The following is a 14,123-nucleotide window of genomic DNA, read 5'->3' as shown; positions in this document are numbered from 1 at the left end:
CCGTCCTACGAGAGCCCGCCGTTTCTCCCTGCTCCAATCAAACAAACGTCCGCATTCGCGCAGGTACCTGCGAACTGCCCATCTCTGAATCGAAACCGCTACGCCACGCAAGCGCCACCCCCATTCGAGCCACAATTTCTCCACACGACACATCGCCGACCGGTGTGCACAGGTACCCGGCCTGCTGTTGACACTTTGCTACGAGAGACATCAAAGTCGACATTGAAGAGAAGAGACCACCGCCAAACTCTCCCAACCCCTTGTCTCCTCGAATATTGACTGGTCGGGCCCGGAAACCCACCGCCGTGACCATGGAGAGCGTCGTTGATCACGATATAGTGGTGGTGGACGAGTTCGATGCTCTGTAGGTGGAGCCGCATTGCGCGTCCGCGCTCTCCTTGGGGACCTGCTCTGACGGCACGAGGACGAGGACGGCGCCCTCGATTGCCCATTTCCGCCATTTCCGTATTCACCCCTCATTGTTCGCTTTGGAATCGTTTGGCTGATCGGTGTTTCGCCGCCAAAAAGGTCCATTGAAGTCAAGACGTCGGCTGAGCCGGTTGAGTCGGTTGTGTCGGTTGCACCCATCCCGACAAAGTTTCCCGGTACGCTCGCCATCCCGCACTGTTCTGTCGGGTCACGGTGACAAGCGCCGCTGGGACCTGGACAGGTCGTCTCGTATGACTCTAGCGGGTCGTCTTTCGTGTCATTTGTTACTCATCGCCAGGTATCTGTGTTGTGAATAGCTGAGATGCTGACCTTGTGAAGCTAAGCTGCACGCCCGCAAGGTTGCGGCGGAGCTCAACGCCAGCGATGGCCTCGTTTTCCTGCCCGGTGAGCCGAGCCGCAGCTACGAGGACTCGGACATGGGCCCGACCTTTAGACAGCGGCGATAGTACGTTGAGCATTGTGACTCTCCTCGGGCTACTGTGTTGACCTTGTGAACAGCTTCTACTACCTGAGCGGCGCCAACTTTGCCGACTGCGCCGTGACCTACGAGCTCGCGTCAGACCGCCTCATCCTCTGGATCCCCTACGTCGAGCCGCGCCAGGTCCTCTGGTTCGGCTCGACGCCGGGTATCGCGGAGTGCCTGAGGCGGTTCGACGTCGACGACGTGCGCTACACGACGCAGCTCAACAAGTTTCTGTACCGGCACCTGTCACCCGGCTCGACGCTGTACGTCCTCCACGCCGACCAGGTACCGCTTCATGGCGACTTTTACCAGGCGGCCGCCGACGTGCGCATCGACCTGACCTCGCTGCAGACGGCCGCCGACCAGGCGCGCGTCGTCAAGACGGAGTACGAGGTCGCCATGATCCGGAAAGCCGCGGCGGTTTCGGCGGCCGCGCACCGGCGGGTCGCCGAGAGGATGCTCAAGCTGGGCAACGAGAGCGAGATTGAGGCCATTTTCCAGGCGTGGTGCACGACCGCGGGCGCGCGGGAGCAAGCGTACGCCATCATCGCCGGCAGCGGCAAGAACGCGAGCACGCTGCACTACGACGCCAACGACGAGCCGCTCGAGGGCCGCGAGCTCGTCGTGTTTGATGCCGGGTGCGAGTGGCAATGCTACGCGAGTGACATTACGCGCACGCTGCCCATCGCGGGGCGGTTCTCGGCCGAGGCGCAGGCCGTCTACGACGTCGTGGCGAGGATGCAGGACGAGTGCATCGACCTCATCCGGCCGGGCACGCTCTTCTTTGACCTGCACGTCCACGCGAGCCGGGTCGCCCAAGAGGGGTTGTTCAAGTTGGGCGTCCTACGGGGGGATCCGACCGAGGTGTGGGATGCGGGCACCGTCGCGGCATTTTTCCCTCATGGGCTGGGACATCATGTCGGGTTGGAGGTGCATGACGTCTCCGGTAGGGAGAGGCTTCTCCTGTTGAACAATGCCACGGGCGGCCGGGTCGGGAAGAGGGAGATTGTCACGCCGGAGATGATGGGTGCCATGGCGCAGGCGGGCGTCGTTGGTGCCGGTGCCGCCTCGGGGCCGCCGCCGTATAGGGCCCGGCAGTATCTGCGGAAGAACATGATTGTGACGGTCGAGCCCGGAATGTGAGCGTCTTCCCTGCCAAGTCATTCCTGCTCGTCCTACGCGGCGTTGTGGATGACGGCAAAAGAGTATCTTGAGATTGCAAGAACCCCACTGACAAGTCCTGTGCACACCAGCTACTTTTGCAGAGAGTATATTGAGGGATACTTCCTCAGCAACCCCCGCCACGCGCGCTTCATCAACAAGACGGTCCTCGAGCGGTACTACCGCGTCGGCGGCGTCCGTATCGAGGACGATATCCTGGTCACGGATGACGGGTACGAGAACCTGTCTACGGGCGCGCCAAAGGGGGAGGAGCTGTTGAGGGTTATTAATGGAAAGGTGTAGAGGTCTTTGGGGGCGGATGGTTGTGACCAAGGTGCCTGGCGGGTCAATGTCGAGTGGTTCACTTGAATGTGTGGATAGTTTTTTTCCAGCAAGTAATGTTACATGCGCAAGTCTGTTTCGATCCCTCTGTGAAGCTGTGGTCATGGCAGATGTGTCTACTCCTGTTAGCTGCCGCTGGGTGCCCAGCTTGACTCCGGTCTGCAAGTGTAGATGTTACCACAAGATACCCTGTACATGGAGCCGCTCTCAGTATGCCACCGGACCACGATATGTGGCCCTGTACGTGGGACATGTGAGCCTCCCGAGGTGAGGATACCTCGGGTCTGGGTCTCAAGCCTTTGGAATTCCACCTCGGACAGGTCTGCAGATGTCTATATGCGAGGCCAGCCACCCCGCAGAGGCGACTCTTTCGGATGTGCAGAAAAGAATCGAATCTCAGCGTGGACCAAGGGTCTCTTTGTAAGTTGAAACTCGGTGGTCAGCCTGGTGAAATCCCATTCAGCCTCGAACAATGCGTCCATTTCAGAAATCACTGCCACGACCGAGACAATTGGTTGAACTGTAAACATTTTCGCTTCGATATTTATTTTTCACTGGCAACATCTTCTCGTAGCCCGCCGCCGGCCCTGGCCTCTGCGTATATTCCGTCGTTCATGTCGTCACCACCCACTGTCCAATCGTACAACGGTGAGGGTACGGTGAGGCATCCCACGCGCCGTCTCCCAGCAGTCAGTTCCCCCGTCACTATCATAGTCACTGTCGAATGCCCCTCATTCACAGGTACTTTTTGGGCATCGAGTTCTTTCTCCTCTTGTACAGCAGGTACCCGACGGCAAGAACGACCTGGGATCCGACAATCACAGCAATCAGCTTGCCGTGGCCGGGGGCGGCCTTGACAATGTTGGACGAGAGGGTGGCGTGGTGGCCCTCCATGTAGCCCTTGAGCGAGTGCTCCGTACTCTTCATCTGCAGGTTCAGGTCGGTACGCATGGCGCGGATCTCCCGCTCGAGGCCGTTGATGCGGCCCTCGAGGTCGTTGATCTTTTCGAGCTTGCGCAGCTCGGTGCGCAGCGAGTCGAGCAGCTGCGAGGTCTCGGCGTGGCGGTTCTCGGCCTGCTGGCCAAACTTGTTGACCGAGCTGAAGATTGTGCCGAGGATGTGGTTCACGGATTGCAGGCGGTTGTGGAGGTCGGCAAACTGCGCCTTGGACGAGGTGATGGTGTCGGCGCTGGAGTCGGGTATGGCGTTAAGGTCAATGGGTGCGTCGTTGCCGCTGCGCGGGTTGTTGGACTGGCCGTGGTTAGCCTTTTGCTCTTGTGCCTGCTGCTGCTGCTGCTGCTGTTGTTGTTGTTGTTGCTGCTGCTGCTGGTGGTCCTGGTTCTGCTGGTGGTCGCCGGCGTGAAGACTGTCGGACATGACCACCATTTTGAAAATCTCAAACGAGTCTGGGTTATCGGCGCTCGCGGCCGTCAGACCAAAGGTGTAGCCGGTGGGGATCTTGACCTTGTCGCTCTCGAAGCACAGGCGGCCATCAATCTCCACCTTGAAGGCGCGGTCGGTCTGGCGAAGCTTGATCTGGCTGGGACGGCCGAGGTTGCGGTAGTGGTATTGGCAGTGGCCAAACGCCAGGGGGCTGATGTCGCTCTGGGCCTTGTAGTCGGTGGAACGGTCGTTTAGGAAGCCGCGCACCATACCGCCGGTGCCACCGTAGCCGTCGACGACGAGGACGAGACCGTCGAAGCGGCCCGCCGTGTAGGCCGAGCTCATGCCGACGTCGACAGAGCCGCCGTTGGTGAGCCAGATGTTGAGGTTGCCGCCTGCGCGCTCGGGGCCGTTGGCGCGGAAGTCAATGTCGGCGATGAAGTTTTGGTGCATCACCTTCTGGGTGCTCCAGATGGAGCCGCGCTGGTTGCCGGGCGCCACGGGTGTCAGGATGACCTTGTTGGAGAGGATTTCGGGTTGGTTCGGTTGTCCCTGGAGGACAAAGTTGGGGACGTGGCCGTCATTGTTTGGTGATATGCTGGTGACTCGAGGTTAGCTGCAAGTGCGCTCCGCGGGGGGGCATGACAGCTCCCTACCTGCCAGAGTAACCGAAACTGAGCTCGTTGATGAGGTATTGAGCTTGTGTGAAGCTCGCACCGAGCAGGAAGGCGAGCGTCGAGCTCAGGGGAGCTGGCGACACACGCATTGTGGGCGACTCGAGGCAGCACGGGAGCTACCTTTTGGGTGTGGAGATGGGGTATCAAGTGCAACAACGAAGCCGGCCGTATGCCCACAAGGATGATCAATTGTATATTAAAATGCAGAAATGCAAGGTCCTGCAATGCGGGCAGAATGGAAAGACTAAATAAGGGCAGACGACGTTGGGAGCCAGAAGAGCGTGGGACCAAGATGGTTGGAAACCCGCCGAGTCGATAAACTCCCAAGCAGGGGTTGATGGTGCGTGTCTGTGGGTTGAGGACAGGTTGGCACTAAAAAAGTGTCAAAGACAGCAGCCAGCTGTGCGGATAAGCTCTTCTACAGGCTTGCTTTTTTTTTTTTTTTTTTTTTTTTTTTTTCCTCCTTCCCTTGGGCGTTTGGGGAGTTGGCACCTCAAAGGCAAAGTAAATTGCACGGCAATAAGTCACAAAAGTAACTTGGATGGGCCCAATGGTATTTCCTCTGCACCATTGGAAAATTTCTGGATGTCTCTCAGGAGGTCGTGGAGTCTCGTGATGATGAACTCCAAACGCTGTCCAGGAACGGGTCCAAGAGCTTCTGCTGGAGACCTTGACGAAATAAAGGGACCCTGGTCCACCAACCTGGAGTTGCACGGCCCGAGCTGGAACAGGACGCTGCTGCTCGGTTCCTGGACGGTGGCGGGGGAAGCTTCCATTGTGGCTGTTGAACCCGGGCTGTGGCTTGTGGCATCTAAGCACTGAAGTAAAGGGTCTTTCCTTCCTGTCCCTTCTCCAAAGGTCGGCGGCTGGTTTCACCGCGATGTCTGCACGGGCCCAAACGTCAAATCCCTGCCCCTTCTCCAAAAAACCGAAGCTGTGGCTTGGGGCAAGCAGCCGACGGACCACCTCGGATTGAAGCTCTCACGGTACCGCCCAGATCAATGCGGATTATCTACTGATCGGACCTCGAGCGCGCCACAATGGCCGAATCGTATCCGACCCTCACTCAGTGTGCGCTTGTCGCCGGCGCACTCAAAGTCCTCCTCTTCCCGGCCTAGTAGGTGGTCCGCCGATAGCCCTCCGAGTCGGAACCAGCGCAACTGACACGTCGCGCAGCAAATCCACCGATTTCGAAGTCCACCGGAACTGGCTCGCCATCACCAACAGCCTGCCGATATCAGAATGGTACTACGAGAAGACGTCGGAATGGACCCTCGACTACCCTCCCTTTTTTGCCTACTTTGAGTGGGTCATGTCCCAGGTCGCGAAGCTCGTCGACCCGGCCATGCTCAAGCTCTACAACCTGGAATACGACAGCTGGCAGACGGTGTATTTCCAGCGATGGACCGTCATCGTTTCTGAGCTGGTGCTCGTCTATGCGCTGCAGCGGTGAGTCTTGTGCCAGCGCGTCCCAATGGGGAGAAGCTAAATGGTCCAGGTTCATCGACTCTGCTACCGGCGCCACGAGACGGGCTGCCCAAGCTGCCGCCATCTCCATCCTGCTGTCGCCCGGGCTCCTCATCATTGACCACATCCACTTCCAGTACAACGGAGCCATGTACGGCGTGCTCATACTGTCCCTGGTTTTGGCCAGGTCCAAGTCGGGTTTGCTGGGCAGCGGATTGGTCTTTGCTGCGTTGCTGTGTATGAAGCACATCTACCTGTACTTGGCGCCAGCCTACTTTGTCTTCTTGCTTCGCGCGTACTGCCTCTCGCCCAGGTCCATCTTCAGGATCCAATTCCTCAACTGTGTCAAGCTGGGCGGCGGTATCGCGGCCATCTTTGGTGTCGCGTTTGGCCCATTCGCTGCCCTGGGACAGATCCCCCAAATGATGAGTCGGCTGTTCCCATTCTCGCGCGGTCTTTGCCACGCCTATTGGGCCCCGAATGTCTGGGCGCTCTACTCGTTTGCCGATCGACTTTTGATCTATGGTATGTCGCCCCACACAAAGTACGCAACTAGACTGACACCTCGCCAGCTGCGCCTCGTCTCAACCTGCCGGTCAAGGCCGAAGCCATCAACAGCGTCACCAGAGGCCTCGTGGGAGACACGGCCTTTGCTGTCTTGCCAGAGATCACCCCGCGGGCCTGCTTTGCTCTGACGCTCTTCTTCCAGGTGCTGCCGTTGATCAAGCTGTTCTTCCAGGCACCTCCCACGTGGGATGCATTCATCGGAGCGGTGACGCTGTGCGGCTATGCGTCGTTCCTTTTCGGATGGCATGTGCATGAGAAGGCCATTCTCCTGGTCATCATTCCCTTCAGCCTGATCGCGCTCAAGGACCGTCGTTACCTCAGCGCATTCCGGCCACTGGCTGTTGCCGGACACGTATCTCTCTTTCCTCTGCTGTTCACCTCGGCGGAATTCCCAATCAAGACAGTGTACACCATCTTCTGGTTGGTCCTGTTCCTCATGGTGTTTGACCGCTTAGCTCCGGCTTCAAGAAAGGCTCGGTTCTTCTTGCTGGACCGGTTCAGTACATTGTACATTGCCATCAGCATCCCCCTAATTTTCTATTGCTCGCTTCTCCACCAGGTTGTGTTTGGGAAGCGGTATGAGTTTCTGCCACTCATGTTCACCAGCTCGTACTGCGCTGTAGGAGTAGTCGGCAGCTGGATCGGATTCATGGTTGTCTATTTCACGTCATAGAGCGGATGTATGCACAGCTGCAATCAGCATAGATATAATATAGACCGTGCTGTGAAACCACTGCGTGCCAGTAAGGCCAGTTGCCGGAGCCTGGAGGTCTGAAAGAGACGCTTGGTCCCGTGGGGGCCCTGCGAACGGGGGCCAATCAAAATCCGCGTCTCACGTGTCTGGAGGCTGACAGCAGCACCGGCTCCACCACAAAGTACCAGGAGGGAAACAAACATTTTGGAGCTAACGGCTGAGCAGGGGGACCGGGGGTCGTGGGCCATTTGGACACAACCCATTGTAGGCCACGAGCAAGCCAAAGAACAAAACAGACACTTGCGGTGCACAGTTTGGGCGATGCACTACCGGGTTTTACCTCATTGACTGCTGTCTGATGCAATTGCGAGGATATCACTTACACGGAGCCCAGAGGCCCGGAGCGGCCGCGGCGGACGGCCCCGGAGTTGATATCGCGACAGAGCCGCGGCGGCGAATGTCGGTGGCGTCTCTAACAATATGCAATGAAATCAGAAAGATGCGAGGGCTCGTATGAGCACGTTGAATTGCTTTTCCAAGTGCTGTGGTGGTGGAACGGTGCTCATCCGGAGCTGGCCCCGAGGAGGCAATTGACGAAGACTAGGCTACCCGACAGGACCGGAGAACGTGCAAGACCTATCACGGCATTAATCGGCCGAACCGCGGTTTTCATGGCTTGTTGAGTGCTCAATCGAAAGCCCCGGCCGTGACGAGCCCAACGAGTACAAATTCGCGGGTGGTCGACGCGGTTGTGGGATTCCCGAGGTGGACGGAGTCGTGGCGGGTGGAGGAGGGTAAGGAGGCCTGGTGCGCAACGCCTGGGAGATGGGATGCGGAGGCACCGTAGGCCGAACGGGCCAAGCGGGCCAGGACCGCTTTTCACTGGCGCCCTTCTTCTTTTTCCCTTTCCTTTCCTCCCCCCAAAGCTCACCACTTCCTTTCCCACCTTTTGTTTTTTTTTTTTCTCTTCCTTCGACGTTTCACCCACGACTCGCAGGCTGCGCGTTTCCTCCCCCCCCTCTACCCGCGACCACACCCACGAACATCGATACCGCCATTTATACCTTACTCAACCGTCTCCGACACGTCATCTGCGAGCCGCACCGCGTCCCGCGAGTCTCGCGTGTAAGTGCACCGCCGACCCGTCCTCCCCTGCCCGACACCACGACCGCGCCTCCGCTCGCTCCGGCCGCGACCACAACAACCCGCCAGACCGCCACAACGCGTTTGCCTCGCCCAGCAAATGGTTTTCGAGGTTCTGTAGGACTACTTGTACGGTTGAAGACAAGGTTGGCTGGATTTCAGCCCCACCGCGCAATTCGACCTCGAATCTTGGACCATGCCATTGTAGCCTATCGCCAACATGGTACGGACCCCTGACGCGCTCTCCGGGGTCGCCCATCGCTGACCCTGAACCCAGGTTCTTTTCAAGCGTAAACCGGTGCAGTTTCTGGCTCCCAAGGACGTCAAGGATGACAATGCAGAGGTTCGCACAGTGACATTCACAAACGATGCGACGAGTACTGATGCAGTCCCTCAGGTCTGGCATATCCCACAGACTGGCGAGGTGTTTGCCCAGTATGAGGATTACCTCACTAGGTAGGCTGGTCCTTTCCCCCGTGTTTTGTGTTTTTGCGAGTGCAGCTAATGCGGTGAAGAATGGATTTCTACAAACAGGTACGTACGTCCCCAGACCAGGTGGGGCTACGGGCCAAGACTAACCCCAGCGCGTAGCGGCGCTTCATCTGCCAGATCACAGGGCACTCGGGCCTGACGTTTTTCGAAGCACTCAAGAGCGAAGTCGGTCTCGCCAATCTCCTCCCATTCGCGCGCAAACCTGCTGACACAACCACAGCTTGCCGGTGCCGAGGAGGTGGAGCAAGCCTTTCCCGAAGCCCTCAAGGGCCCCGTCCTGCGTCGTGTCCAGTTCCAAACGGTTTCACGAATCGATGCGCTTGTCGACTTGGTGTATGAGGAGTTTAGGGCGGATTACTACCCCGGCGAGGCCGTGACCGTCAGCACGGCGGAGAGCGAAAGATTGCAGGGAGTCGTGCGAGAGAAGACCCGGTTCGGCGGCAAGGTCCTGCCAGACGGCACCCAAACCGCCCCGTACACCCGTTATACGGTCAGCTTGGAGGATCGCCCGGGAGTCGAGGCCGTGGTCGACGACGACCACATCTTCCGCGATCGCAAGATCTTTACAAAGTCGGTTCTGCGCTCGTTCATCAAGAAGACGGTGACGCGCGAGGCATGGAACGGGGCCCCCTGGCTCGTGAAGCACGATGTAGCGGCGCAGTACCACATTGACTCCCGGGTCCCGCCTCACCTGCGCTACGATACCAAGCTGATGGAGAGGAAGCAGCTGCAGGCCCAGAAGCGAGCCAGCCAGACTCCGACGCAGGACGGCACCGGCACCAACGGCGTCAACGGCGCCATGCAGAACGGCCCTGCGCGGCTGCCCGAGCTGAAGCCCGCACCCAAGAGTCAAAAGGGCAAGCATCAATCGCCAGACTTCCCGCAAGGCCAGAATGGCTCTCCCAACATGATGGGAGGTTCCGAGGCTGGCATATTCCACGCCCCGCCGCACAAGAACCCCTTCCAGCTGCCGCTCAACTTTCGGAATCAACCGCTGCCGCATTCAATGACGGCGCCCGAACCCCCGCCGCCGCCGCCACCACCAAAGTACCCCATTGAGGATCTCCAGGTGCCTCTGAGGGAGGGTGTCGTCAGGCCCGCCTTGACCTTCCTCTGCAACGACCCTCCGACGGCGTCCGACGTCGCTGTGAATGGCAACGCCAGTATACGCGACAAGCTGTCGATGAAGTGTATTGGTTCATTTTTGGAGACGTGGGATACCCTCAACGTGTACTGCGAGATTTTCAAGCTCGACTCCTTTACGTTTGACGACTTTGTGGAAGCCATGTCTGTCGCATCGGAGGAGACAAAGGTCCAGCTGTTTGAGGAAATCCACTGTGCAGTCCTGAAGCAGATTGTCAGCGCCGAGGCAGACGGCGGCAAGGTAAACGTTCAGCTGCCCGAGCTGGAGGACGAAGAGGAGGATTCTGAGGAAGAAGAGGATGAGGAGGAGACCAAGGAGCCAACCCCGGAAACCGATCGACCGCCTGCGCGAGCCACACGAAGCAGTCTCGCCAAGGCCGAGGCGGAGAGACTACTCGCAGAGGCGAGGGCTGCTGAAAAGGAAAGCCAGAATGTGGAGCCCGAGATCAAGCACCGCGCCGAGGATTTGCTCGAGGAGTACGATTGGATCGAGGAGCTCAGGAAACGCAATTTCCAAAACGGTGGCTGGGAGAGGATCGTCGTCGGTCTGCTCCACCAGCTCTCAAAGAACGAGAGGATGGAAGAGGCATGCGAAGATTTGCTCGCCCAGCTTTGTCCGCCTGACGAAGACCCCACGCAGGAGACGGTGCGGGAGCACTACGCCAGCCTCGACGTCAACTACCGTGTGCAGGCGCTACAAATCATCTGCCTGCTCACGACGCAGACCAAGGCTATGCGCACGTACATGGAAGAATGCAGCGAGCAAATGACGGCGTTCCGCAAAGAGAAGATTGACTGGCAGCGGCAAAGGAAGCAGGCGTAAGTGGACCTGTACCATCAGACTCATGGATGACTGACTCGCAACAGCATTGAGGAACTGCGTGCGCTCAACGACCAGCGTAAGATTATGCTCCCTGACAACATGCCGCCATCGCCGCCTCCTGAGCAAAAGGCAGACGAGGACGTCAAGATGACTGACGCGGACGAGTCAGCAGCCGACGCCGAAGACGAGGTGGCCGACTCTGACGACGAGGGAGCCCCTCGCAGGAACTTTCGACGCGCCAACGACCGTGCCGCAGAAAGGCAACGCAAGCGCAAGGCGGAGCAGGAGCGGAAAGAAAAGGCTGCTGAAGCCGCCAAGGTGCCCAAACAGTCGAAGCAGTTCTTAAAGGTCCTCAAGGACATCCAGAAGAAGGAAGAGTTTATCAAAAAGTGCGAAGACGAGATCGCCGTCATCGACAACGACCTCCGCGAAGCCGACTGTGGCCGGACCCGGGTCTTGGGTAAGGACCGATTCTGGAACCGGTACTATTGGTTTGAGCGCAACGGCATGCCGTACGGAGGGCTCCCAGACAGCTCGACCGCTGCCGCCGAGTACGCCAACGGTTGCATATGGGTGCAAGGGCCCGACGATCTGGAGCGCGAGGGCTACATTGACACCGACCCCGAGTACCAGGCCGAGTACCAGAAAAAGTTCGACATGACGGTGCCCGAGCGGAAGAAGCTGGAAGAGGGCCCCACCAGCGTGTTCAACGCCCACCAATGGGGCTACTACAGCGAGCCGGAGCAGGTCGACGAGCTCCTCAAGTGGCTGGATCCCCGCGGGTTCAACGAATTCCGGTTGAGGAAAGAGATTGTGGCTTTCCGCGACAAGATTGTTCAGCACATGGAGAACCGCAAGACATATCTCGCCATCGCGGGGCCTGAGGAGCAGGAGGAGGAGGAGGACAAGGAGGAGAAGAAGGGGGGCAAGAGGCGGGACTCGAAGCGCATGAGCACGCGAGGTCGCCAGCACGAGCCGACGCCCGAACCCACAAACTACCGCTGCTTCGCGTGGGAAAACACCACGGCGATGGAGGAGCTCGGCCATCTCCACTCGGAGCCGCCGCCGCCCCCGAGACCCAAGAAACAGGCGGCCAAGAAGCGACAGGCCGTCGAGCCGTCACCCGAACCTGCGCCTGCGCCCAAGACGAGACGGCGCAAGTAGTCGAAAGTACATGACAACACACACTCTTCGCGGGCTGCACGTAGCAGTCTCGTCCTTTACTGTAATTATAGACCTTTTTTTTTTTTTTTGCTCACGACGATACAAGAAAACCGCTGGCACGGGGTATGAGCCGTTTCCCAGTTAGACATGGTTGGAGTTTGATGAGCCGAAACGGGCCTGGCTGAAAGAAAAAGCGGTGTATTTTTTGGGGGGGCCATTGAAAAAGGACACGATGTCGCAGCATGGCCCGAAGTTGGCTGGGACAGCATTCCATTTTAGCATTGCGCGGACTGTTCTGGGCGGCGGCGTGTGGTCTCTGCATATTAGCTGCGTGGGCCAGGATTATAGACTCTCCAAAAGAATCAAGTACGATGACTGCGCCGCGCGTGATGCGTTTGTGAGTTTGTCGGGCCGTCCAGTGCGCAGGGTTATGGGTCATGTCCCGGTATGCCCACGACGACTGGCAGACGCTCTTTTCGACGTTTGCGTCGTACGTTAAGCAGGCTGGCATCCGGGACCCTTCCAGGCGACGCACATCACTTTTACGCTAGGCATTGTCTCGAGGCTGATCTTCATCTTCACAGCGGACAAGGTCGGCCGGAGATGGATCTTGTGGCACGATGCTGTCCTGGTCGGCATGTGTGGCGGTTGGTATCCTTAGGGTCGTGCCGGTAGGCGCGCCTTTCGTCCTGCTCGTCCTCTTTGCCTGCCTCTGGAGTGAGTTGTCTGACGTGTCCCACGGTATCTAGACAGACATTGGCAGACTGGCTGGGGGTTCATCCGAGAGATGTCCTGGCAGATACTTGGGCCGTACACGGCTGGATTCGGCGCGGCGCCGCGGTTATGAACGTGTTGACGGAAACCGCTGGAACTGGGGTTCGTCCGGATTGCAAAGTTAAACCTGCCCCTGCGGACGCGGTACTCTAGGTCTGAGGACGGCTTGTTTCTCCATCCTTTCACAATCGCCATGTCGTTTCTCATTCCCGGAACATGAGTCTATGTACAATGTCTTGACAGTCTGAGGATACTGTTGCCCGTCTCAGTCCCGGCTTCAAAAGGGAGAGGAGCGTCGACGGCTCGAGCCCCTCGACAACGGCATAGAACTCCGCTTCTCGCAATTCACGGCAAGCCAGAATCTGGAATGCGCGCGAGTGCCACCGGCCACGGCAGCCCTGACCTGTACAGATGGCTCTGAAGGACCTTCGTGCCACAGATTCGCACGGAATGAGGCATCAGAGAACAGGCGAAGCGTGTGCTGGCTCTACCCATGCGAGTGTAGGACGAATGCGGGCTTCTGCTTATGGGTAGATGAGGAGGTCGCCTTGAATTTGAGGATTGGCGAGTCAACGATATCTTCATCTGATAGCGAGGAATCGATGGCGTCGAGCTGTTGCGGGGTACTCTATGTAAGTGAAGCTGACTCCATTTGGTTGATGAAGTCTTTGAAAGCTCTGTACCATGTGCGTCGATTGCAGTAGGTTTCATTTGTGGGCAAGCTTAATTTAATACGCAAGGAGCAGTCGATGGCTCCATCGTCTGGTATTAAAGATTTCCGGCAGGCATCATCGTGAGTTTTGAGCAGAAGAAAGTGAGCATCATTGTTACACTGGCAGAATCTCTGCTTAGAGCTGTATATACTAGCCCATGCTTCGCAGTGTACTTTGATCTATACATCCCCAGGTTGACAAAAAGCTTAGCCAAGCCATGGAACTCTATGTCGACTGTGACGGCGAACAGCGCACAGAGGCTTGAAATTGGCGCTGTTGATAAGAGCGTTCAACGAGGCACCCAAGATTCTGAAATTCACTCGAGAATCGCTACTCCTGCTGACGTCGGAGCGTCACGATGGCCTCTCGACGATGCGATGGAAATGGTGGTTTTCAACGATGTCTCTCGATGACGTCATCCTACATGGACCCCTACTCGGCCGCAACGAGCTAAGCCGTTCTCGCTTCGAGACCCGCATCTGACACATTCCCCTTTGGGAAAGCGAGGTTCAGCTCATTGTCTGATCTCATCTCACTCGTTTGCTCTCCGCCATTGAGTAAACTCACTCGTTCTCAGTCTATAAATCGTGCAACTCACCGAGAAAACGGGAAATCTCATTCCATTTGTTGCTCTGGGCTTGATGCTCTCATCTCAACCCATCTCATC

At 57.9% G+C, this 14,123-nt stretch overlaps 6 protein-coding genes across 6 annotated transcripts; 4 read left to right on the top strand and 2 right to left on the bottom strand.

The window, feature by feature from the left end:
* Positions 1-311: 311 nt before the first annotated feature.
* CORC01_10924 (metallopeptidase family M24) lies at positions 312-2,377 on the top strand (the record flags this gene model as incomplete). The annotated part of the gene is made up of 5 exons (XM_022622551.1): positions 312-364; positions 529-605; positions 769-895; positions 949-2,052; positions 2,167-2,377. The coding sequence occupies 5 exons, from the start codon at positions 312-314 to the stop codon at positions 2,375-2,377; spliced, it is 1,572 nt and encodes a 523-aa protein (XP_022470962.1).
* Positions 2,378-3,151: 774 nt separating this feature from the next.
* Positions 3,152-4,565, bottom strand: CORC01_10923 (legume-like lectin family protein; the record flags this gene model as incomplete). The annotated part of the gene is made up of 2 exons (XM_022622550.1): positions 3,152-4,397; positions 4,456-4,565. 2 exons carry the CDS (start codon positions 4,563-4,565, stop codon positions 3,152-3,154), a joined length of 1,356 nt encoding a protein of 451 aa, XP_022470961.1.
* Positions 4,566-5,000: 435 nt separating this feature from the next.
* CORC01_10922 (uncharacterized protein) lies at positions 5,001-5,252 on the bottom strand (the record flags this gene model as incomplete). The annotated part of the gene is made up of 1 exon (XM_022622549.1): positions 5,001-5,252. The coding sequence occupies one exon, from the start codon at positions 5,250-5,252 to the stop codon at positions 5,001-5,003; it is 252 nt and encodes an 83-aa protein (XP_022470960.1).
* A 264-nt stretch (positions 5,253-5,516) lies between these two features.
* Positions 5,517-7,183, top strand: CORC01_10921 (dolichyl pyrophosphate Glc1Man9GlcNAc2 alpha-1,3-glucosyltransferase; the record flags this gene model as incomplete). The annotated part of the gene is made up of 4 exons (XM_022622548.1): positions 5,517-5,593; positions 5,653-5,925; positions 5,975-6,468; positions 6,516-7,183. 4 exons carry the CDS (start codon positions 5,517-5,519, stop codon positions 7,181-7,183), a joined length of 1,512 nt encoding a protein of 503 aa, XP_022470959.1.
* A 1,384-nt stretch (positions 7,184-8,567) lies between these two features.
* Positions 8,568-11,969, top strand: CORC01_10920 (uncharacterized protein; the record flags this gene model as incomplete). The annotated part of the gene is made up of 6 exons (XM_022622547.1): positions 8,568-8,570; positions 8,637-8,803; positions 8,863-8,881; positions 8,939-9,004; positions 9,060-10,801; positions 10,850-11,969. The coding sequence occupies 6 exons, from the start codon at positions 8,568-8,570 to the stop codon at positions 11,967-11,969; spliced, it is 3,117 nt and encodes a 1,038-aa protein (XP_022470958.1).
* Positions 11,970-12,201: 232 nt separating this feature from the next.
* On the top strand, positions 12,202-13,939 carry CORC01_10919 (sugar transporter; the record flags this gene model as incomplete). The annotated part of the gene is made up of 6 exons (XM_022622546.1): positions 12,202-12,414; positions 12,554-12,686; positions 12,769-12,845; positions 13,013-13,375; positions 13,448-13,536; positions 13,714-13,939. 6 exons carry the CDS (start codon positions 12,202-12,204, stop codon positions 13,937-13,939), a joined length of 1,101 nt encoding a protein of 366 aa, XP_022470957.1.
* Between the last annotated feature and the right edge of the window lie 184 nt (positions 13,940-14,123).

This window comes from Colletotrichum orchidophilum, assembly GCF_001831195.1.
Source record: "Colletotrichum orchidophilum strain IMI 309357 chromosome Unknown Scaffold_112.1, whole genome shotgun sequence".
In the NCBI taxonomy this organism is placed as follows: Eukaryota; Fungi; Ascomycota; class Sordariomycetes; order Glomerellales; family Glomerellaceae; genus Colletotrichum; species Colletotrichum orchidophilum.
This window is presented reverse-complemented; position numbering and strand designations above follow the sequence as displayed.